Source organism: Megalobrama amblycephala, linkage group LG1 (genome assembly GCF_018812025.1).
Source record: "Megalobrama amblycephala isolate DHTTF-2021 linkage group LG1, ASM1881202v1, whole genome shotgun sequence".
NCBI classification, from domain to species: domain Eukaryota; kingdom Metazoa; phylum Chordata; class Actinopteri; order Cypriniformes; family Xenocyprididae; genus Megalobrama; species Megalobrama amblycephala.
In genome coordinates this window covers 67,851,303-67,877,461 of record NC_063044.1, presented here as the reverse complement: position 1 = coordinate 67,877,461, position 26,159 = coordinate 67,851,303, and the positions used below count along the sequence as shown (strand labels likewise).

Sequence of the window (26,159 nt, the reverse complement as noted above, 5' to 3'; positions counted from 1 at the left end):
ATATATATTATCATATATGTGCATATATGCAGCATATATGTACATATACACTGCATATAGGTTTCATATATGCGCATATATCCACATATAGGTTCTTTCCATGTGGGATGTTCCTGGTTTGCCATGTGCTCCCTTTTTGCCATAAGTTTCCCTTGTTTGTCATGTTCCAGTCATGTTTTCCTGCTATGTGTTTCCCTTGTCATGTGCTATGTTGTCATTGGTTCATTAGTTTGATTGTGCACAGGTGTCCCTTGTTTTGTCATTAGTCCTTGTGCATTTAAGCCCTCATGTTTGCCTTGTTCTTGGTCAAGTATTGTCTGTGTAACTACTGTTGGTAAGCTCTATGTTGCTTGTTCTTGTTTTGCTAAGCTAAGTGAAATCTCTGGCTTATGTTTGATCATGTAGATGTAAATAAAGCTGCACATGGGTTCTTGTGCAACTTTCCTCAGTGGATCTTTATTACACTCTGTATACTACCGCTATATTGTGGATTAAATGTGTATGTCTGTGAATGTTAGATTTGGTAGGAACTAGTGATGTCCAAATGAAGCAATGAACCAGTATTGAACCACTTCATCAATTGTTTTGAAAATGGGTTCATTCATTCAAAGCTTCGTTTCAGTGACATCTAGTGGCGAAATTGTAGATAGCAAAATAATGTCTGTATGAGTGTAACTAGGGTTTGTGTGAATGATGTAAATAAACTTTGATTGAAACTCCCACTACAACAAACTCACATCTTGTGCATCATTTTGGGTGTCTATATAGTCATATTACGCGCCAAAAAAGCTGCTGAAGCATGTGCGCAGCAAAGTCTCACGTCACAAAGCCTCTCGCGATGCGAAGCAGTATCGACTAGTCTGAACCAGTCACGTGATTCACTCAGAGAACCGAAGCAGTTGTTGCTTCGGACGTCATCGGTCACGTGGGTTTTTCCGCACCAAAGCAAGCTTCGAAGCAGGATTTTTCTTGAACTACTGCTTCAAGTTCGAAGCTTGTGTCGGAGCATCGGTGTCAGACGGTCATCACTAGTAGGAACTTAAACACTTTGATCACACCAGTAAAAGTGTATTTTGTCAACTTGAAATTATAAGGTTCTATCTGACATTTTTGTCAAAATTGAGTTATTCACACATTCTTATTCTGACAACTTTATTTTTTTTGTAAAGTTGTGTACATTTTGGTACTTTTTATTTAGAAAACTAAAATGTATTACAGTAGCTGCTTTCGGTCTAAACAAAAAAAAAAAATTAAACTAATTGGTCCTGCAATAAGGTGTTTAATTACCCACCATATTCCTACGAAAAATTAACATCTACACTGGATGCGATATTTAGCACTGCCTTTTATGCTTAACTTGACCAAGAAAATAGTTCTTTATCCTAAAATATGAAATACATTTCATAGAAAGCATTACATTTAACTTTCTCATACATGTCAACGCATTGTTACAACATTAATTTTGTTTTAAAACAAATAAGTAAACTTTGTTTTGAAGTCTTGAAAAATATTGCTTCAAATAATGTTTTGCAAGATAGAACTTTTATAATTCCATTTAACATGTTCCAAAAATCCCCATTTACAAATTTTGTGAGGATTTTGTTATTGTAAATTTAGAATACATATATGGTCTCTGCCATTTTCATGCATGAAAGAAACTTGTTCCCCATTTAATTTTGTCTATATGGAATGCAAAATCACTGAAGCTCAATAACTGCTCAGAGTGCAGATAGCAACATATAATTACAAAGTGGCGATTTGTGTATTTCATGATACATGTCTGAATTAAAGGTCCCGTTCTTCGTGATCCCATGTTTCAAACTTTAGTTAGTGTGTAATGTTGTTGTTAGAGTATAAATAAAATCTGTAAAATTTTAAAGCTCAAAGTTCAATGCCAAGCGAGATATTTTATTTAACAGAAGTCGCCTACATCGAACGGCCAGTTTGGACTACATCCCTCTACTTCCTTCTTTAATGACGTCACTAAAACAGTTTTTTGACTAACCTCCGCCCACAGGAATACACAAGAGTTGCGTTTGTAGAGTGTGTTTGTCGCCATGTCGTCGAAACGCTGTTATTTTCATCCCGCAGTCCAATCACCGGGTCTGATTCCGGCTCAGATTGATAGGGTAAAATTAAAGACATGTTTACAATAACACTGAGCGCATGCATCTCCACGTTATGGTAAGAGGCGCGACCTTTCCGGGCAAGATGCACTAAACTGCTGTCGAATCACAACACAGGAACCGCTGGCACAATCAGAACTCGGTACGTATTTCTGAAGGAGGGACTTCATAGAACAAGGAAGTCATCAGCCCGTTTTTATGACAGTGGAAACAGCGGTATACAGATAAGTAAATTATGTGAAAAATACTGTGTTTTTTTACACGCGAAACATGAACACATGTTATATTGCACACTATAAACACAATCAAAGCTTCAAAAAAACACGAAAAACGGGACCTTTAAATAGTTTTTTTTTATTTGTTTTTTTCTATGTTGTACATGCTTTCTGCAATTTATTTTATTTAAAAAGTTTGCATCCCCACCACTTTTTGAAATCCGCTTTAGCAGAAAGTGGTGGGGACACATTCCATCCACATCTGCTGAAGATTTTTCCAAACATGCATGAGTCAGAGATGAACGTTGGAGTGAGGAGAGTGCAAAGAACTCTTGATAAATGCAGTGGTACTTGCTTCACATCTCATTAGAAACCTGACAGTCAAGGAAACGGCAGTCAGGTCACAGACCAGAATACTAATGATGAAGTTTAACACAGCTCTGAATGTTGCCGGAATCATACTTCTCTACATAACAGGTAAGATCTAGCTAACTGGTAAGAAGTCTATAAAATTACCAAATTAGATGTAAATTTAATATTTGTTTCAATTTTTTAATAACTGACAAGCCATTCAATTCCTGAGAAACTTTTTGTTTCTCATTATTGCAGAAACATTTGGATCTAATGACTTGCAGTTTAGGCTAATGCTTGAAATAGTTTTTCTAGATAAAGAAATTCTGCATCTGAATGAATTTCTTTACAAATGCATAATTTATGTATTTTAATAAATGGGTCTAATTCATGTAAATTCCAGGATCTCAAGAATCAGATGCAGTTGTGTGACTTTGAATAAGCTAAAAGATAGTTTTGATTTGTTAAAAATGTAACACTGTACATTATGGTTCCCTTTGTAAAGCATTTATAAAGGTGTTCATTAAAAAAGTAATAATGCATTTACAAATGCATTATAAATCATTAATAGGCAGTTATAACTGCATGAATAAAAGGGTGACTAATGAAAAAATTGCCAAATAGTGAACCATTTTTAATTCATGTTATAGATGCTCAATAAATGTATTTATTAATGCTTATTTGAGCCAAAACCATATTTATGATTATCATGTTAATAGTGAGACTAAAGGGTGTTGTATTGGTTTAAATAATTGGTTCAAGCATGTAGAGCTGAAACCCATATTTTAATTGTTAAGATTTTATTATTATTCTGGCATAAAACTGATCGTGCAGACCAAACCGTAAGGCCTAGAGACTTGAAACTTGGTCAGATGGTAGTAATCTTGCCCACTACTCCTGGACTGCTACCTGAAGTACTCCTGGACTTGCCCTCCTACTACCTGGACTGGTCAACAATGCGAAACTGCTCATAACTCCTTGACCATTTGTCATTGACTCAAGTCTTATACCACTGGAATCCGTGGCTGAAGACGAAGAAAATGTATATCTCCAATTTAATTTCCACCGTGAATTTACTCAACTTGATCTGCATCATCTAGAGAGCCTCAGGGCAAACAGTTGTCGAAAGAATTTTGATCTGTGATTCATGCTCTCTCAAACGCCAAAATGTTCTAAGTAGCCACTTTCACTAAAATGAACGCAATGAGATATTTTCCACCAAACTTGTAATGCTTATTTACAAGCTCATTTTGTGGTCACACAAAAAATCTGTAGCGATTCACCACTTGGTGGTGTTATAATATGAATAAAACATAAAAACAGCTATAACTACGCAACTGTTAGTCCGATTGACTTGAAAATTGGCACACACTGTCTTTGTCCGAGATGCCTTGATGATTCTTCACGACATTCGAGTATCTCAAAAAACATGGCCGCCATCGGCTTGTAAAATTTCAGCACCTCTTAGGCCAGGTTAATGAAGTCTGAATGGGACAAAATGCCTCATGGCCCTAGAGGTCTCTGCGAAGTTTGAAAGAAATCACAAATGAAAAATGAAAAATCGGGGCAAAATCTCATTTTTCACTTGTTAAACTAAATGAAAAAAATGAATAAACAAGCCATCTTTTCATTTCTCACTATTCCATTCCGAATAGGAAATGAAATGATCAAAACATACACGGACCGAAATATTCCATTATGACCAATATCATGAGGCGAGCAACAGCTATGGTTGCTTTACTCCGTTCTCATGCTCCGCCTTCTCACGATTAAGGTATTTTAAAAAAAACTTTGTGTGCCGTAGTTTACACAGGACTGGTGGGAAATGTGCATTGATACACATTAATTCTACATATTATGTGGTTTATTTTGATAGGTGGACTGTCTTTGTAGTGTTAAGAGAGGGAAAGCTATAGCTTTTTTTTTTTTTTTTTTTTTTTTTTGCACCTCCACCAGGTGTGTTAAAGTCTTTTCAGCTTGCCACAATAAATTGCTATTTTTCTCCACTAAACAAGCGAATTTTGCCAAGATATTTTCAGAGATGATAGACAAGATGTTATTATGGTTTAAAGGTCCTGTTCTTCGTGATCCCATGTTTCAAACTTTAGTTAGTGTGTAATGTTGTTGTTAGAGTATAAATAAAATCTGTAAAATTTTAAAGCTCAAAGTTCAATGCCAAGCGAGATATTTTATTTAACAGAAGTCGCCTACATCGAACGGCCAGTTTGGACTACATCCCTCTACTTCCTTCTTTAATGACGTCACTAAAACAGTTTTTTGACTAACCTCCGCCCACAGGAATACACAAGAGTTGCATTTGTAGAGTGTGTTTGTCGCCATGTCGTCGAAACGCTGTTATTTTCATCCCGCAGTCCAATCACCGGGTCTGATTCCGGCTCAAATTGATAGGGTAAAATTAAAGACATGTTTACAATAACACTGAGCGCGTGCATCTCCACGTTATGGTAAGAGGCGTGACCTTTCCGGGCAAGGTTCGCTCAGAGCTGTCGAATCACAACACAGGAACCGCTGGCACAATCAGAACTCGTTACGTATTTCTGAAGGAGGGACTTCATAGAACAAGGAAGTCATCAGCCCGTTTTTATGACAGTGGAAACAGCGGTATACAGATAAGTAAATTATGTGAAAAATACTGTGTTTTTTTACACGCGAAACATGAACACATGTTATATTGCACACTATAAACACAATCAAAGCTTCAAAAAACCACGAAAAACGGGACCTTTAAATAATTGGTTCAAGCATGTAGCGCTGAAACCCATATTTTAATTGTTAAGATTTTAGTATTATTATTATTCTGGCATAAAACTGATTGTGCAGACCAAACCTTAAGGCCTAGAGCAGGGATGGACAACTCCGGTCCTGGAGGGCCAGTGTCCAGCAGAGTTTAGCTCCAACCCTAATCAAACACACCTGAACCAGCTAATCAAGGTCTTTAGGATTAGTAGAAAGTTATAGGCAAGTGAGTTTTTATCAGGGATGGAGATAAACTCTGCAGGACACTGGCCCTCCAGGACGGACCGGAGTTGTCCATCCCTGGCCTAGAGACTTGAAACTTGGTCAGATGGTAGTAATCTTGCCCACTACTCAGATACCTGGACTGATCAACAGTGCGAAACTGCTCCTAACTCCTACACCATTTGTCATTGACTCAAGTCTTATATCATTGGAATCCTTGGCTCAAGACGAAAAAAAATGTATATCTCTGATTTAATTTCCGCCATGAATTTACTCAACTGAGAAAGATTTTGTTGTTTTCATGTCAATATGTGCCAGCGCTGATGTAACAGGCGAAACTGATTGTGGGCGACACAAACCAGTTCATCAGCTCTTTCCACATACTTCTCTACTTACTTTGTCTTTTTCTACCCACTCAGGTTCACTCGGCCAGTTAGATGGTAAGTTAATAAAACTCTGAATATTTCCTCTATGTCTGTGAGGCATTTTAAATAGTGAAATCTTATATCTTTCTTTCTCCTTATCAGTTTGTGGTCGAGCCCCCTCAGCAACAGGATTGTTGGAGGAGAGAATGCAACAGCAGGGTTTTGGCCATGGCAAGTCAGCATTCATGTCATCGGCTTTGGCCATAACTGTGGCGGGACTCTGATCACCAAAGACTGGGTTTTATCTGCAGCTCACTGCTTCCAGAAGTATGAAGTTAAATAAAGCTTAAGATACATTTGTAGATTGATAATAGTGAGATTAAAGCAGACTTTCTCTGTTAACAGTTTTGGTGTGTCTGACACACTGATGTACTTCGGGCGTCTGAACCAATCCGGCTCAAACCCTAATGAGACATCCAGAACAGCGAGTCGAATCATCAATCATCCTAACTATAACAGATCTACTTTTGACAACGACATAGCACTGATCCAGCTCTCCTCTTCTGTGAATTTCACTGATTACATTAAGCCGGTCTGTCTGGCGGCGGCTGGTAGTGTATTTGATGGAGGTATAGAGAGCTGGGTCACTGGATGGGGCAGGCTGCAACCTGACAGTGAGTGAACATTTGCTTGCCAGTTAACTAAATACAAACAATACTGGAAACCTCAACGGTTTACCGGGAAATGGTTTTTAAAAGCCATACAATTTGTCTTCTGATCTGTGTCACAGATACCAAGCTTCCTGATAGACTGCAGGAGGTGATGATACCAATTGTGAACAACAGTGACTGTAATAATGCTTATGAAGGGGGCATCACAAGCAATATGATTTGTGCTGGATTGTTAAATCAGGGAGGAAAAAGTGCATGTCAGGTAAGACATCAGTCGTTCATTTTAACACTTTTTAATGCAAATCAATTTGCAAAACCAATTTTGGTCACCTGCAAACTTTACACTGCCAACCTAGTTGCTTAATTAAGCACAGTCTTTACTCCACTGATCATAAACTTGTACACTACGACTGCTTTTGATACTACATCTGTGGCCGGTTGCATAAATTGCTTGGACTAGCCTTAAAATTTATTCAGTTAAATAAAAACATAGTTATGTCTAATTTGAATATGAAAAGTAAGACTGATTAGCAGGTGCTACATGACTACATGAACTGGCATGGTGTTTTCTTGTCATCTGTCGTCATCTTGTCTTAGCAACACTCATGCTACACAACACAACACCAATAAGATCCACAAAATCAAGAAAAAAATCAAGAAAAAACAAACATTTTCCCACACGATTTCACACAAGAGATACTCATGCTCGCTGTTCAAGTCATATGTGCAGAAAAAAAAAGGCTATGCATGTCTGTTCAGCAGAAAACTGGTTGTATATAAAATATATCATGATGTTAAGTATAGTGCAAAGGCCCCTTACTTAGATTTAAATATATTTCTATAGTATAAAGCAATAATGATCAAACTGTCTCGTTGCATTCATGTACATTATAGTTTCTGATATCATAGAGTTGATCACCATTGTTGTTGCATCACTCACACTACAAGAACGTGGGGATGATATGAAGTGAAAGTGACATGACGTGTAGCCAAGTATAGTGTCCCATACTCAAACACACACTGTCAACACACACCCAGAGCAGTGCGCAGCCATTTTGCCGTGGCGCCTGGGGAGTGATTGGGGGTTAGGTCAAGGGCTCAAGGGCACCTCAGTTGTGAGTAATGAGATGAGAGAGACGTTCATTCATGGTTTCTCTAGATAAGACCCTTATTTCTCGTCTGAGATCGCTGTAAACTGTAATTTTGACCTTCAACCGTTTGGGCTCCATTGAAGTCCACTATATGGAGAAAAATCCTGGAATTTGAAAGTGAACTAATCCTTTAACGGGGACCTTTACTGCAGCCAGCCACCAGGGGGCGATCAAAATGTTTTGGTTTCACTTTTACGGAAGTACACTTGGTTTTACATAACGTTGACAATTTTTCACAAAATTTTTGACAAAAGAATAATGCTCAGTGTTCCCACTGCAAACAATTGAAAAAAAGAATGCTGGCCTCAAAAAAAGGACACACAGCCGGCATACTTTTACCACTGGGCTACGCTATTGCATACTTATGTCTATAACAGTTGATCACTGTATATAAATGCTGAATGTTTGTCAATACAGGGAGACTCTGGAGGTCCAATTGTCAGTAAGAAAAATTCCCTGTGGATTCAGTCCGGCATTGTGAGTTTTGGTAGGCGATGTGCTGACCCCAAATATCCCACTGTGTTCGCCAGAGTCTCACAGTTCCAAGAATGGATCGTGCCCTACATGGGCGGCAACCCACCTGGATTTGTTGAATTCAAAACTGACATTCAACAATCAACTCCAACTCCAACTCTAACATCCAACTCCAACTTCGGAAGTGTGCCCAACCTCCTCTTATTTTCCCTTTCTCTCATGTTCTCCATCATTCCTTTCACCCTCTCCCTCTATCTTGCTTCCTGAAGATAGTTTGAACAGTAATGAAGAGGACAGTTGTGTTGTACATGCTGTCATAATATAAGAAAATCTCAGTTATATTGTCATTTATTCTTTATCTTTTTAAAAATGTATGATTCATGAAAAGCTCTCTTATTGACATTATAAGAACATACACTAATGAAGTTCAGCATGCTTCTGTCCTCTGAAATTCAGGATGTTTGCATAAATATCAGAGATGGAGCACTATTCTTTTTAAAATGATGCTGATTATTTTTGCTTATATGTCTGATAACCAGCATAACTGATATAGTGTCTGGAGCTCTGGTGGTTGTAAATGTAATTATCTTTAATCGATTACCATGTGGTAGTCACACAGTCTAAACAGAATAAACACAAAAGAAGGAACTGACTTGGGGAATGTTCGCTTGTTGTCTCTCTCTCTCTTTCTCCATACTGTCTTAATATTTTTGTGTTAATTTTTGTATTTTTTAATATAATTGAGTTATTTTTGCTATTAATTTGAAGCAGAAACAATGAGCTCATTGAAGTAATGTTTGTTAACTAATGATTAGGATATATAGAAAATTGTAGCACTGGTGCATGTTGATCCAGAGTTTGCATCCTTGCATGTTGGGGGTCTTCTCTTCACATGTGTTGGGTTATCTGAAGTCTTCATAAGAGGCTGGATCAGATCCAAACTGGAGTTGATGCTATAGAGATTATGATGTGAAATGAAACACTGTCCAATCAGAAAGCGAACTGATAGAAGCATAACAAATACAGTCATGGCACAACACAAAGTTAAAGGTGCCATAGAACATGTTTTCACAAGATGTAATATAAGTCTAAGGTGTCCCCTGAATGTGTCTGTGAAGTTTCAGCTCAAAATACCCCATAGATTTTTTTAAATTAATTTTTTTAACTGCCTATTTTGTGGCCTAATTAAATATGCGCCGATTCAGGCTGCGGCCCCTTTAAATGCTCACGCTCTCCGCCCCCGAGCACACGACTGCCTTAAACAGCATAAACAAAGTTTACACAGCTAATATAACCCTCAAAATGGATCTTTACAAAGTGTTCGTCTTGCATACTGCATGCATTGGATCATGTGAGTACAGTATTTATTTGGATGTTTACATTTGATTCTGAATGAGTTTGATAGTGCTCCGTGGCTAACAGGGCTAAAGCTAACATTACACACTGTTGGAGAGATTTATAAAGAATGAAGTTGTGTTTATGAATTATACAGACTGCAAGTGTTTAATAATGAAAATAGCGACGGCTCTTGTCTCCGTGAATACAGTAAGAAACGATGGTAACTTTGACCACATTTAACAGTACATTAGCAACATGCTAACGAAACATTTAGAAAGACAATTTACAAATATCACTAAAAATATCATGATATCATGGATCATGTCAGTTATTATCGCTCCATCTGCCATTTTTCACTGTTGTTCTTGCTTGCTTACCTAGTCTGATGATTCAGCTGAGCGCATCGAGACGTTAATACTGCCTGCCCTTGTGTAATGCCTTGAACATGGGCTGGCATATGCAAATATTGGGGGCGTACACCCCGACTGTTACGTAACAGTCGGTGTTATGTTGAGATTCGCCTGTTCTTCTGAGGTCTTTTAAACAAATGAGATTTACATAAGAAGGAGGAAACAATGGAGTTTGAGACTCACTGTATGTCATTTCCATGTACTGAACTCTTATTTAACTATGCCGAGGTAAATTCAATTTTCCATTCTATGGCACCTTTAAATGGATTTCTACAGCAGAGATGGAGGATCAGCTTGACGATTTGTGGCAACAGCACGAGTATTTATACAAAGTGTCTTGTAAAACATATCAAAATCATTCCAAACACTGTCAATGCAATTTCTTACTGCATATCGTCCGTCATATTTATTCTGAAGTCTCGAGGGATTTTGCAAGATTTCCCGTGTTCACAGTCAGGACCGTGTGTTTCATGCTGCGGAAAAGGATCTTCAGTTGAGAGAAGCTTTAATTGTGCCAGAAAGAGTCATGAAAACTAAAACTAAAATATGGTTATTAATGTGAATGTCAGTAATGAACACAATATGCTTGTTTATTGACACCCTCATCTGTAAATACACACTTTATACAATCACAATTGTATAATTTCACTTTGTTTTTGCTTTGAAAACATCTGTAACATTTCTCTGAATACAAGGAAATTCTAAGATGAATATAATAATATTCAATTAATAAGTGTTATTCTGTGTTCAGATGTTTTTCAAAGGCAGCACCGTCTGCCTTTGAAAAACATAGCAAGCATATTATAATACAACTCTGTATGACGTAAGTTTATTTTAAAATAAGATAAGTAACTAAGATAAGTAAATAACATATTTTCTTATCTATGCAGTTTTACTTGTTTTTCTACCTGCCAGTGATACTTCCACTGGAAAACTGTGGTGTTACTGAACTGAATCAACACTGAATCAAACTGAGCTGATAATGACTCTTTTAGAGCTGCTTTACTGAATCTGTGTTTGTTTAGACCCAGAACAGAACTAGAGAGATAAATGACTATCTGTGATCAGTTCAACTAATAAAAAAAAGACATTTCATGTTCTGGTTCTGCCTATTTTAGTGTTTTAAAAACAAGACTGAAATGTAAAAAACATGTGATGCTCTGTGCTTGCTATTTTATGTTGTTTATCATGCAAAAAATTCTAGTAAAGTCATGATATAAATCTATCATTGGTCGCTGAATCACATCTGTTATTATAAACCTTTATTTTCACATGACGCTGCAGCAGTGAGGAACTGGTCAGGGCCCTCTAGGCGCGTGTGTGTGAGAGAGAGAGATCGGGGCCTTCAAGCAAGTGGCCCTCAGTATCTGTACATGTGATAAGTGCTGATCCATGAGGACGGGAACACCCAGGCAGGGAATCTCTTCAGTAATGACTCCAGCTGCTCCGAGTGCCGGTCTGAACCGGAGAAATAATGAGCTGAGACAGCCAGAGAGATCAAGCCCTCGTCAGGAGACGCGTCTGAGGACTTGGGTGGCTGAAGACGAGAAAACACAAATGAACTCGCACAATAAATGCTTTCCTCAAGTTAAATATGTGGTACTTGAGCTCAAACCCACCTGGATCTCAAACCAGAAGCTCCAGGCCGGAGCGTCAAGACCGCGAGAGTACGATATGACATACCCTCCGCTGCGGTTGAACTGTGGCGTTCTGTCACCGAATGACCAGCTGCTCAGAGACGCGCCGGCTTGAGGACGCATGCGCAGAGACATGAGACTTGGACCTGAGAGAGAACAACAGACTTTAAATATGTGGAGATTATTCATGATTAATAAATACAGAGAGTGTGTTTGTGACTCATGACTGGATTATATTGAATGTGATAAATATCTGTACAGACAGATATGCTGCGGTAAAGACGTGTTGCGGATAGGGCTGGGTACCGAACTCGATACTTTTTAGGTACCGATCGAACTGCCTCGATACTACCGAGTATCGAAAAGTGTCTTGTCGTTCGGTACCAAATTTCGGTACCTCAGAATAGAGCCGAGGAGAGGGGCGGAGAAATGCTTTCGCTGTCTCGTTGAGGAGCAAGTAACGTTGCGCTACATTGTTATTTATATCTAAATATATAAAACTATATGCGCGAGAGAGACCCTATGTGCGAGAGGGCGATTGAATCAACGGTTTCGTTTTCAGTTTATCTCCGAATGGACGGGTGAGAAACGGCTGTTTATGTGAGCAGCCGGTTCACTACAGATACTGTTAACAGAAAACAAAAGTGTCGCACTGCCTGCAGAAACAGCAGAACGCGCAATGTTTTTTTATAGTCTAGTTATGGACAGGTACAACACACAGCAGCTTTACATCAGCGTTCGTTCCTCAAGTCTATGGAAACACGCGACCGGTTCGTGACAGGCTCGTTCGCCTGCACGAGCACAGGCTCTGCCTCTGGCTCCAGAACGCGAACAATTCTGCTGAAAAAGGGGTATCAGCGTCCTCCTGATACTGCGGATAATTTGCGGGTCGGGCCAAGTAATAAAAAAATAACATTCAAATTAATTGCGGGTGGATGAGAGATGAATCATTAATGTGTTGATTTTAATAAAGACACAGAACTCTTATTTCACGGTAAGACGCAACGAACTTGCGTCACTCTTACTTCCGCTTTGATCTTGTTAATAATAATTAATTTTTTGAAGAAGAACAATTGCTGAGTGATTTAAAAAGAGCCTCACATACTTAATTTTTGCATTGAAAACTAAACTTTATTAAAACTATTTGCACTGATTTATTGTGTTGGGTAAATTTTGTTAATTTGTGCTTTTTTTATTCCCCGCAGTGGCTCAGGAGATGAGTCTTTGAGTCTGAAAAAAAGTCAACAAAGTTAAAATATAAAACCAAAGATTTTTTTGAGGTTATGTAATCTTGTTTAAACAGATTTTATAAAACTGGTACCGAAAAAGGTATCGTTTAGGTATCGGTATCGAAGTCAAGGTATCGGTATCGTCTCGGTATCGAAAATTTTTGAACGATACCCAGCCCTAGTTGCGGAAATGACATTTTTGCTAATATTGCTGATAACTGGCAGCTAGCAAGGTCTGATACATCAGTTTTAGCACCACATATACACGTATTCAAGAGTGATATAAATTTATTTTTAAAATGTAGTCCAGAATACACATAATTACTAAGCTGAATGGTAAGGCCACATAATAAATACTTATGAAGAAAAGATGATCTTTATCTTAGTTTTCTGGATCTATAAGCCATGTGCTCACATGCTGATTTCTGTTTCCATAGAAACAGAATAAAAATATAAAAGCAGTTTTATAATTAAAAAATTGGCTTTGAAGGATGAAGTTATCAACAGTCACTATTAAATTCAACAAACATCCAGCAGACATCATTCCCATTAGGATCATGATAAAGGCTGAAGTCTCACCTTTGACCTCGAAGGTCATTTTAACAGTTCCCCATTCAGTCTCCTGTCTGGATAAGAGCCGGAACTCCAGCGGAGCTTCAGGAGAGACTTCAGGAGCCGGAAGATACCAGCTCTTCCTGAAACAATGAAGAAAGACGTCCCTCTGAACCCATCATGCAATCCTCCATCATGATATACTCATTTGACCAGGAACTTGACCATCACAACGTGTCCTATCTACATGTGACTGACTCCGTGGTGTGATAAAAGGTATCTTTTACAAATCTGTATTTTTGTCCTAACCGTGCAATGATTTCATTTTAGAAACATTTCTATTTTTTTGGGACGTTGTGGCTGGAACAATAACAGAAAGTATGGCAAAAGTCGCTCAGTATGTACTTAAATAATGTTTAAATGGTGTATTATTTATGAATTTGATTGATTATGCACTTATCCATTTCATTGTGACCGCTTGCCAAGAGAGCCCACCCACATGCTCTTCTGATTGGCTGGGGTTTTTGATTGACTTGGTTGCGAGTGCAGTGCTTACAGAGAAAACTCTGCCCACATGCACTTCTGATTGGCTGGGAGTGTATTGATTGTTTTTATCGCATCTCGTGGTCGCATTGCATCTAGTGTGGACACACAAACTGCTTCTTATCACATCGCGTGTAGTTAGGACACCTGTAGTGTAAGGAACCTTGAGGAGCCGCAGTATGGCAGACGGTCCTGACAGTCCCAGCGGATGCTGTCGTTGATCTGTGGGATATGAGGAGTGATGTGCTGCATGTCGGTGTAATCCACACTGCTGATACATAAGCCCGAGTCGGAGCTCTGCAGCGATCCGTTCAGCGCGTGGAACCGGCGTGTGGTGTGCTGGAAACAGATGAAGGATGAACTCACAACTCATACAATCATGAGGATTATTTCATCCATTCATTGGATTTAGACACATTTTACTTGAAAATTAATCTAAAGTGCATTAATAAAAAACATATAAGCTTCATATTTGTGGCTCTTAAATCATCTGCTTGACTCAGGCTAGAAGTTCATTACAGTAAACACCATTTAAACAAGGATTTATCCTGGATTATTCCTCTAAACCAAGGATATTTTTGGTATAATTGACTTTTACAGTGTTTAGTATTTTGAAATTAAGATATTTTTATATTTTCTGTTTTAGTCTTTTATTGTTTATCTTCTTTTTTTTTTTTAATGTCTACATAGTTTTTGTTAGTTAACATGAACTCACAATGATAAATACTTCTACAGCATTTATAAATCTTAATGTTAACCTCAACATTTACTATTACATTATTAAGATAAAAAAAGTATTTGTTAGCATAAGTTAATGCATTGTGAACTAACTTGAATATGAACATTTGTCATATTAACAACACCTTATTGTAAAGCAATTACCTTTTTTTTTTTTTTTTTTTTACAAAAAACCTAGCTGTAAACACAGATCAGTGAAGGGAGTACCTGGACAAAGATGCGTTTGGGTCGCGGGCTGGACGGGTCGGCAGAATACGGGAAGAACAGACCACAGCAGACCAGAACAAACATCACTGTGAACACTGACCCCAGACCTGCCAAGATGTGCTTCATACTGCGGGACAGATAGATGACATGCAACTGGAGACAGAGACAAGCAGAGAGACAGACAATGGGTGGAATAAGAATCTTACCAAATTCAAAATAATATATTATAATAAGATGATTTAATCTCTGGTTGTTTTGTTTTATTTTGAATTTGAATTAGATTGTTAAAATTAGAATGTTTAAATTAGAATGTTTGAATGTTTAAATTTGAATTTACTGTATGACTCACAAAATAGGTAGACAGAATCACGGTTGCCAGGGTAACAATTAATGCCAGGACGACATCAGGTGGGATTCCGGTTCCGCTGCGGCCCTGGATGGGTGTAAAGACCTCAAAAACCACCCAGATGAGGAACATGATGTGGACGTACGGCACGGCAAGACCCGTCAGGTACAGGACGGAGTACTGCAGAGACGCTCCTGCACACACACACACATAACACAAATAACCATCAGCACAAACTATGCGTCACTAGATCATAAATGACCTAATTTAAACATCAGAGTGCTTATTTCTGCCCTTTGACCCCATCTTGAGCTAAACTACTGCTGACCAGACACCTGAAACATCCTCGCACAGCTCTTACCAGCCTCTTACCCCCAACCCCCAAACACCACTCTCATCCGGGTCACGGCACCAAAACAATCCAGAATTAAGTAGTTGGCTTTTAAATGGACACTGCACTGGAGCCAAAGCAAGTTACTGGAATATTACCTTAAAAAAATATTTACTTTATATTATGATGAAAGCATATAATTTTTTCTACACACTATAAATCTATAAACCTGAAAAAAAGAGAAAAAAAATCACTTCAAATTTGTATAGCACTTAAAATAGCGCAGAAATATCATAATTAATATCTTAAGTAACCATGATAGCTGTAAAAAAAAAAAACTGTCTCAAATAAATACACCAAATCAGCTACATCTCAGAGGAATAATGAAAGCCCACAATGTTTTACTGTACTCATAACAGTCCACTAGAGGAGACGGGAGGAGTGATTGTGAATCAGGTGTTTGGCGTGACCTCTGACCTCTGGCTCTGAAGTGCTTTCTGAGCAGCAGTTTGCTGATGAGCGGGAACACCACCATCATCATGGGCACATATGCTGAACAAAAGCCGCACATTGTGAGGATGAGCAGCAAAAAACACCACAACAGCAGACTGACATCGAAGAAGAGCTCAGCCAGATACACACGACTCGTACTCTGGACACACACACACACACACACAGAGACAGAGAGAGAGTTCAGCTGATTTGCTTCCCTTATAAACATACTGTGACATCGCATAGCAATATCAGGATCATTACTTTAATAACCATACTTACTATATGGCCACTGTCACCTCTGGCTTGCTTAGGGATGCTTAGAGAAAGATTTACTAACAGCTTGCGCCAGCTGCTGCATAGATAAATTAACTAAATTAATAACTATTTATCTTTACAACAGAAATGAATAAATACTGAATTTACTTGAACTGGAGCATAAAGTTTTTAAACTCAGGAAAAGTTTGAACCTTGAACATTTCATTCATTAATTCAGTTTATTCACTTGTCATATAAAATATGACAAGACCTCAGAGTTAAACTGTGTCAGAAAAAAAATTATCTTAATTATGTCAGATTACACTATAAGGTGCCCTAGAACCCTTTTTCATAAGATGTAATATAAGTCTAAGGTGTCGCCAGAATGTGTCTGTGAAGTTTCAGCTCAAAATACCCCATAGATTTTTTATTATTCAATTTTTTAACTGCCTATTTTGGGGCATCATTATAAATGCGCAGATTCAGCGTGCGGCCCCTTTAAATCCTCGCGCTTCCCGCCTCAAGCTTGCAACTCTATAATACATTGCAAAGTTCACACAGCTAATATAATCCTCCAAATGGATCTTTACAAAGTGTTCATCATGCAGCATGTCTAATCGTGTAAGTGTAGTATTTATTTGGATGTTTACATTTGATTCTGAATGAGTTTGATAGTAGCCTATGCTGTGGCTAACGTGGCTAAAGCTAACATTACACACTGTTGGAGAGATTTATAAAGAATGAAGTTGCGTTTATGAATTATACAGACTGCAAGTGTTTAAAAGATGAAAATAACGACATCACTCTGTGAATACAGTAAGAAACGATGGTAACTTTAACCATTTTAACATATTAACGGTTATATTAACATTGATAATAATCATAAATGTTTCTTAAGCAGCAGATCATCATATTAGAATGATTTCTGAAGGATCATGTGACACTGAAGACTGGAGTAATGATGCTGAAAATTCAGCTTTGATCACAGGAATAAATTACACTTTACTATATATTCATATAGAAAACAGCTATTTTACATTGTAATAATATTTCACTATTTTTACTGTATTTTCGATCAAATAAATGAGCAGAACAAACTTTCTTGAAAAACATGAAAAAAATCCTACCGACCCCAAACGTTTGAATGATAGTGTATTTGTGAAATAAAAAACCTGTGATGTGAAATCCATCAAAAATTAACAGAATGAACTGCTAATTTTGTGTGACCTGGATATATTCTAATAACTAATCTGGAATTTAAAGTTTAGCTATACAAACACACAATATTTGACAAATAATGTAATACTGCAAATCCATGACAGCGAACCAACACACTCTCTTCATATTACTATGCATGCAGTTTTGATGAGCTCATATTAACTAAGAGACTAAATGGAATATTTGTACTACTGATTAGGCATAAAGCAATTATTTGATGAAATAAAGCTGATGAAATGTGTTTAGGTTTACATACAGGAACCAGAGTCGTTGAAGTGTGACATCAGATCTGTGACTTTAGTCAGCTGAAATCATAGAAGAATGTTTCTGCTGACTAAAGTCAGTAATGTGTGTTTTGTCCCATCACTCACCCTGTAGAATATGTCCTTGGTCAGTGTGTGGATCAGCACAATCGTGCCGGTGGCGGCGGAGCCGTACAGGCAGACGGCGGCGTAGAAGTGAGTGTACCAGAACATGGAGCGACCCGTCAGAGTGACGATCAGAGCCACAATAAGAACTGTCACCAGAGTCACGAACCAGCTAAAGATGACCACACACACCGCATATACCAGATCACACTTGTAAAGGACACCTGCAAAGACCAGCTGACACGTCAAAACATGCGTGTGTCACAGAGGTGCTGAATTTCAATATTATAAACACATAGTAATTATACAAGCCTTCTGATATTTGATAGAAAATCAAAAATGTTCCCAGGAAAGTGCCCATTAATGTAACATCTGATTAAAACCATTCAATGATAACATGAAAATAAACAAACAGGCCGATATCTGGTCATGTGACCAGCGCGTACCCACATTGCTGGTTAACATACATTTCTTACACAGGTAGATCACTGTGGCGATGGCCACTGTGTAGTTGATGATGGTCCCGACGCGAGCGGTATACACCACCACCCTCACTCCTAGCAGGTCGAAGAACACCATGTTACCATGGCGATACTGCGAGGAATCCGCCAGTTCATCTGACATCACCAGGTGCTTGAGTACAGACAGGATGTTGTCGCCTTGTGAAAGAGATAAACAGGAAGTCCATCATTCTCAAAACAACTAATACAAATACAGTATCTGTCTATATAAAACACAATCTGTCCTCACACTTCAGGTTTAATATGCTAAAACACATGAGTGGTTTAAACTTTAAACTTTTACAGTCTGTTAAATATGAGTCGACACAGCTTTTGACACACATTAAAGGTGCCCCAGAACCATTTTCACAAGATGTAATATAAGTCTAAGGTGTCCCCTGAATGTGCCTGTGAAGTTTCAGCTCAAAATACCCCATAGATTTTTTATTATTCAATTTTTTAACTGCCTATTTTGGGGCATCATTAAATATGCGCAGATTCAGCGTGCGTCCCCTTTAAATCCTCGCGCTTCCTGCCCCAAGCTTGCAACTCTATAATACATTGCATAAACAAAGTTCATACAGCTAATATAACCCTCAAAATGGATCTTTACAAAGTGTTCGTCATGCAGCATATCAGATCATGTAAGTACAGTATTTATTTGGATGTTTGCATTTGATTCTGAATGAGTTTGATAGTAGCCTATGCTGTGGCTAACGGGGCTAAAGCTAACATTACACACTGTTGGAGAGATTTATAAAGAATGAAGTTGTGTTTATGAATTATGCAGACTGCAAGTGTTTAATAATGAAAATAATGACAGCTCTTGTCTCTGTGAATACAGTAAGAAACGATGGTAACTTTAACCACATTTAACAGTTCAAATTTACATAAGAAGGAGGAAACAACGGAGTTTGAGACTCACTGTATGTCATTTCCATGTACAGAACTCTAATTATTTGACTATGCCAAGGTAAATTCAATTTTCAATTCAAACTCGTGTATTAGAGCAGCGGTGACATCTGATCCACAAATAATTAATATAATATATAATAAAACACAGCACTGGATCTACATTCTGATTGGACAAGGTTTAAAAGAAGTTATGCAAACAAACACATCAGCTGAATACAAGAATCTGTTTGCTTATTGGTCATAATCTGCCTATTGCAAGGCTAATGCATTGCTTACTTAATATTTTTATTAATAAATGTAATTACTCACTGAACATCCGCATCTTTCATCACATATTGCTGCAGTTTTATAAAAGCAATACAAAAGTCAAAGATTAATGTTATGGCACAGAAAAAGAGACATACACACACAAAGAAATAAATCTCATTGTATAAAGAAAGCTGTTATATATCTAACAAAGAAGCTCTTAAGCAGTAACATGTAAAGAACACAGATAGGTCAGTTTACTAACTGACATGAACAACTTTTGCACAAGTTAAGGGCCAAATTTACCAACAGCCTCCGCCACACAAGGTGATTTACTAAGGTTTGTGCTAGTCAAATTTGCTGGTTTTGCATCATTATTTACCACCCAAAAAAGCACATCTTAAAGCAGACGCAAATTGGGCTGCTCTTGGTAGATTGCGTTGGTCATTATGAAAATGATTCGGCTGCATCTGTGTTCTTTATTTTGTGCGTCGTCATTAGATCGGCAGAACTTTCCACTCCCATTGGTGCTTTTATGGGATTACGCTCTCACACTAATTTACTGTTTAGTAAATCTGGCCTTAAGACGTATTTCTATTCATAAAGACCCTCTTAAAAACAGCGTCCGTCTTGGATTCAATCTGTCTGACTGCTGATCTGGTCAAAGCTCTGTGTGTGAGATGTCATATCTGAGCAATAACACACACAGCGAAGTGTGTGTGTGTGTGTGTGTGTGTGTGTGTGTGTGTGTGTGTGTGTGTGTAATGACAGGGATGCAGCTCGTCTCAGGTTTTGAACAGAACAGCAGCTCTGAACTTCATTCTCAGACTCTCTCTGAAGCAGATGCTTATTTCCTAACATCTTCAAATGAGCCTGTGGATCAGGAATCTTGTGTCTCACCTGCTCTCTGGATGGAGTCAGTGGGGATTCGCTCCGGAGTGTCATATTTAGTATGATAGATGTAACCGTTCTCTATGAACGCAAGATCAATTCCTGCAGAATGAGATGGAAGAAGATTTGCAAAAAGTCTTTAACATGATGTGAATCTGACAGTCTCAGTAAACACTCCTGATTTAATCATTACCATTAACGTTTCCTTTTATATTAACAATACATCACTTAATGAAATATGATTTACTGTAAGTTTAAGTTTAATCTGTAATACTTGTTAATACTGTTTTGTTGTTCGGTAAAGTTTTGGCAACCACTGCTGCCGTGTTTTTTCAGATTTCAGATTTTTTACAGTGTGTATCACATACCAGGAATATTCCCAAAGTCCCTGTAGATACGGAAGTCCGTGTCTGAGGGAATGAGTCCGCTCTGGAAAATCTCCTGACCGACCACTGAGGCGAATGGGTGGACGGCGGCTCGGGCGTACGCCTGGACCAGCCACGGGTTCTCTGGACCTGAGATACACACACGAACACATCTGCGGCTCATTCTTCATCGTTTACTCACACTCACCTTCACACGCTTGATCAGAATGATCACGCTGTTTTTTCCATGTCACGGCAGTGAATGTGAACAGACACATCTGGGTTTAGATCAGCAATTCTGATTCCAAGGCTCCATGTAGGATAATATCTTTTCAATTTATAGAAACTTAGAGTTTCACTAGATTAAAATGGGTAACTCAAATAGGTATGATAAAAAATATAGCTGCGAGCAGCAATTTTCGGGGCTATGCAAAACAGACAAAATGAGAAGCAAAACAATCATGACATGGCAAAATGGTTGAAACAACAAATACAGTCAATTTTTATATGATTTAATTGTTTGTCACATTTAATCTAAAGGTGGTACTGTCACCAAATTGATGTTTTATCATGAGTTTGATGTCAGTATGCAAAACCATTGCAGAGTTACAGCTTTGGATCTTTTTTGCCATTTTGCAATTAAAATGCTGGCCATGTTTTTCAAGATACAGCCATGATGTCATGATGAACTATGATATCAACTGAGACAAAGACACTGCATGTTTATTTTGAAATCCTGTAGTTAGAGCCAATTTCATGTTTTGTTCAATTATAGTCCCACCATTTTTTTTTTTTTACACCCCCATACATAAGTGCGTCAAATTTGGTGAAAAAACTCATTTCGTTTATGAGCACATAAAAATGACTCACACCTGACTTTTTTGCCACTACTAGCTTCAACCCACAATATTTGGTTTCATCTCAGTGTTGGTTTCGGGAATGTTTTTTAAAAGCTAAATCACAATATTGGACAAACCATAATGCAAAATGTATCATGTTTGGTATCATTGGACTCTGCAAGGATTCAGGAATCTAGGGACATAGGACAATAACGCATTTTACTACAAAATTTAAAAGGGGCAATGCCCAAAATGGCCAATATAGGAAAATAAGATATCATTCAACTCTTCATGTCGCCTCAAATCTAATGAGACCACTTCTATGATTTTTGGGCAAACCTTTCAGTATTATATGCACTCCTGTACTCCTGAACAGTAGGTGGTGCTGTGGCCAAATGCTGCATGTAGCCTCAGGTCATGCTTGTGACGACATGGACCAAGACTGTCTCAAGACGCTAAAGCATTGCGGAGACATAGCCTCGCGTCCAATTTGCCTTGATCTTCATCAAAATCGTGTGTGCGTTTTTTGGTGAAAATTAGACAAAGCTTCTAGAATGAGTTAGAAAAATTAAAAATGGCAGAAATATTTTCATGATGCAATTTACCTGTCTGAAACACCAACTCTTTCCCTCCCACTCCTGCTGCCTCCAGGTTGACAAACGCTCGCACCTGCTGAGCCCAGGGATGCTGGGTAATGAAGCCGTGACTCGCCTGAGAGTGAGAGTGTGTGTGTTTGTGTGGTAAACACACAGTGAGACCGTGATTGATGATGTAAGCGATTCACATCAAACCATCTGAACACATTTCACTGAGATAATCACATGCTCGCTGAGGTCAAAGGTCAGCTGTGCCGTGACCTCTCACCTGCAGGTTGTTCTCCTCGGCTCCATTGAACAGGAAGATGACGCCGTGTTTGAGAGGCGTGGAGAGATTCGCCAGAGAATGCAAAACCTCCAACATCACTGAACAGCTGACGGCGTCATCACTGGCTCCTAAAACACACACACACACGTTATTGATCACACAGTACCTGCAGTTATTACTGACACACTAGAGTAAAGCATGCACACAAATCTAGAGACATGATTCAAAGAAAAGAAAAAAAAACTATAGATACAAATACATACATCCATTTAAATCAAACTAAATCACGTACTGTCTCAAACCACAACTGCCTATTAAACACTCAAACATATCCATCTTTTGCATGCAGACATCATCTGACCAGATCACTAAGCCTCACACACACACACACACCAGACCTGCAAACTCACAAGAGGTAAAAAAGGCAACATGTTTACGAACTAAATTGTTATCGTGGGGTCTTGCGACATCCTCCCCTAGGAGAAATTATGATTTTAATATGTAAACAAAGCTTTCTGGTGCACTCTGACAACAAAATAATGGGAAAAGACATTTATTTAGCAAACCGCTGCTCTCGGTTCATTTTTCTAGCTGACTAAAAGTTTTTGGACATTGAAGGCTTTTCTGAGGTAAAACTTAAATGTGATGTTTACTAAGCTGTATTATTGACATATTTCTGCGGTTGAAATGTGACATGATATGGATTTCGGCAAGCTGTACTGTAACTTTCAACATCCTTTTGGTGTTCATTCAATGTTTAGTATTATGTAACTAGTAAAGTGGAAAAGAAGATCGGATCAATTGACCCTTCGCCGGGAGTTTGATTGACAAGCGATCTAACCAATCATAACGCCGAATCCACCATTTTGTCCGACAAAGCAGTCAGGAGTTAGAAGATTAACCATGTTGGACTTGAAAAATGGTGTGTACTGACATCTTTCCACGTTTGAAACAACATTCCTTCTGATGTTCATTCATGTTTATTTGATGCTATAAATGAACTAGTAGAAAGAGATGATCGGTTTACTATCCGCTTGAGTTGAGGCGCTACAACAATCTGTCACGACACATTAAAGAGCCACAAAACGTTTTTTACTGTTCAAATTTCTTTAAAAAAATACACAATTTAAGAGCTGGAACTTTGTTTAATATCATAAGTAACCTGCCCTGTCTTGTCTGTCAATGTGTTGTCATTGTCGCAATTGTATTTTTCCCTCTGTGTGGCGTGAGGGCGCCATGGCTTGTCGGACAAATCAACAGTAACTAAGGGGGGTGGGTCTTTGCGAAGGGTCAATTTTGTGAACTAAACTGCTTCACTTGAACTGAGGTGCACACAAAGAGCGCCAAAACAGTTTGCGGGCGCGTCAGCTCAAAAGACGTCTATTGTGCTCGCAATTTCACCCCGAACCTTAAATAAAACTGAAATGAGACATAACCGAGATCTCTGAAAGAAAAATTAAGAAGGAAGCACAAACTCATTAAAGCTTATTGTGACGAGCAGGGTGGGCGAGAGCAGTGAGGGAACGGCGCGAGGCCTGTTACGCGAGTGATAACGAGCTTCCAGAGCTTCTCCGTGAGAGACTCGAGGCCGGTGCAACTCGCAGCTGAAGCGCGTTATCACTCGCGTCACCGGCCTCACGCCGTTCCCTCACGGCACTCGCCCGCTCTGCTCGTCACACTTATAAACTCAACAATGTCTCCTGAGCGATATGAAAGGACAGCAGGTTCTCTTGCGAAACATTGATTAAATGTTGCAGAAATGTACCCGGGCTGTTGGCCACCGAATCAAAGTGGCAGTTTGCGAGCATGAAGTGCTGCGCTCTCGTCTTCGGCTGTAGTTTGACGGCGATGTTGGTCACACGGTCGTAGTAGCTGATGAAGCCGTTGATGCTGAATGAGCCTGTGGGCCGCTGGACATCCACCGTTATGGAATGTGGTCCGGTTTCGCTCTCAGACCGGATCTGCTTGATCTGATCCAGCAGGTAGTTGACCGTGGTGATCTCGTTCTCTGGGCTTCCAATGGTCCTCGGCCCGACGCTGGTGATCCGCTCCAAATGCTTCCTGAAAGAACATGACACAACTTTACATATGTATGTGAACTCAAATGTGCTGATATGGCTTTCATACTGTTTGTATTCTACTGTTATTTATCTATATAGATTATGAAGTTTTGGTTAGATTTTGTTCCTATCCGAGAAGCCAAATAGAGTTTCATTGAATGTGGATGTATGAAACATTCACAATAAGATAAACAGCATTCATTTAGAAACACATATTTTCATTTAATGGCAACTTTAAGCATCAGTTGTAGAGATATTTGCAGAAGGATATGTAAAAATATCAGTGATATGTAAAAATATTAACCTTCATGTGACCTTTAATAATATTTAATATTACAATTATATTTGATAATATTAAATAATAGTGCAATTTTTATTGTTAATCATATTATTTTTTTTCCAGGGTCTTTCACAACCATGAAATAATATAAAAACACTGTAATATATATTTTTTTAACCATTGCATTATGGTGATTTACCATGGTATTACCATAGTATTCTTGAAGTGACATTTAAATACTATATGGAAATCATGCAATAAAACAGTAAACATAGTAATCCCACCTGACAGCATGATTCTACTATTGCAAAGCGTACCTGGCCCGGAGAGCGTTGAAGTGTCCTGTGCTGCTGAGCTGCTGGACTGAGATCAGAACCAGAATCCTCACCAGACACATGAACCCGAGCAGCAGAATGACAACAGAACTCTCCCGCAGCATCCCAGCGCTCAGTTCCAGCTTGTGATTGTGACTCTGGAGCCCCTTCTTGTTGCAACTACTGTCCGGCTGCTTCTGCTGGTTGTGTTGGGATCTGTTTCTGACTGTAGAGTCTCTCTCACTGATCAGTATAATCGCTGAATTGCTCATTATGTTCTTAGATCTGCTGCCTTTTCAGAAATTAATGTATAAAAAATCCCTCTTGAAAGCTTTTTTCTCATTCTCGAATAATCGCTGATTCTTTATAGCTTTTGTTGAGACACGAGTGTCACTGGAAAGGAGAAATGAGAGTCTCTTCCTGGTAAGTGTTGCAGGAGGGTGGAGTTTCTGAGCACCTTTGGGTGTGTTCAAACAGGTCAGACGACACTATCAGGATTTCTGCAGGTTAAAGTTTAACACATGCATTCAAAATGAAATAGCTACAAAAAAAATGTATCGTCAAAAACTGGCATAAAGTTGGTTTGACGTTAGACGTTTGATATTCGCAAATTTAGGGACCGTCTCTAAAGTTACATCCGAAATTGGTATGCATGATTCTAACTTCAATAACATTTGAAGGAAATAATTTACAGTCATAAAACCAACGCTTATACATAAATATGCCATAATTTAAAGCTCAATAACATTTGAAGGGAATAATTTACAGTCATAAAATGACTATAATTATTGAGCTTTAAATTATGGCATATTTATGTATGAGCGTATATAGTGAAAAATAGCCATTTTTACACATGATTTGACAATTAATTTTAATAAATATTAAA

General features: G+C 38.4%; 1 protein-coding gene and 1 pseudogene across 5 annotated transcripts; one reads left to right on the top strand and one right to left on the bottom strand.

Annotated features, from left to right (window-relative positions):
• Positions 1-2,607: 2,607 nt before the first annotated feature.
• Positions 2,608-9,004, top strand: LOC125247426 (annotated as a pseudogene).
• A 1,648-nt stretch (positions 9,005-10,652) lies between these two features.
• LOC125246304 (endoplasmic reticulum metallopeptidase 1-like) lies at positions 10,653-25,842 on the bottom strand. 5 transcript variants are annotated; one of them, XM_048157280.1, is made up of 15 exons: positions 25,277-25,842; positions 24,385-24,680; positions 22,620-22,747; positions 22,361-22,466; positions 20,920-21,066; positions 20,561-20,653; positions 18,467-18,658; positions 18,003-18,223; positions 16,141-16,315; positions 15,336-15,526; positions 14,987-15,139; positions 14,205-14,380; positions 13,526-13,641; positions 11,764-11,863; positions 10,653-11,617 (listed from the first exon to the last, which is right to left on the bottom strand). In XM_048157280.1, exons 1-15 carry the CDS (start codon positions 25,543-25,545, stop codon positions 11,578-11,580), a joined length of 2,403 nt encoding a protein of 800 aa, XP_048013237.1. In that variant the 5' UTR covers positions 25,546-25,842; the 3' UTR covers positions 10,653-11,577. The 5 variants fall into 5 exon arrangements, 4 of the variants coding, with proteins under 4 accessions (XP_048013237.1, XP_048013220.1, XP_048013213.1 ...); XM_048157263.1 differs by having other exon boundaries at positions 11,700-11,863; positions 18,476-18,658; positions 25,277-25,840; XM_048157256.1 differs by having other exon boundaries at positions 11,700-11,863; positions 25,277-25,838.
• Positions 25,843-26,159: the final 317 nt, after the last annotated feature.

Bases quoted from the DNA above. Each gene is read 5' to 3' on its own strand.
- LOC125246304 (XM_048157256.1), bottom strand. From the start codon at position 25,545: ATGAGCAATTCAGCGATTATACTGATCAGTGAGAGAGACTCTACAGTC. The intron at 18,659-20,560 runs GTGAGACACAAG...CTCTTTCACAAG, and splicing joins TGACTCCATCCAGAGAGCAG to GCGACAACATCCTGTCTGTA. The intron at 11,864-13,525 runs GTGAGACTTCAG...GTTCTCTCTCAG, and splicing joins AATGACCTTCGAGGTCAAAG to GTCCAAGTCTCATGTCTCTG.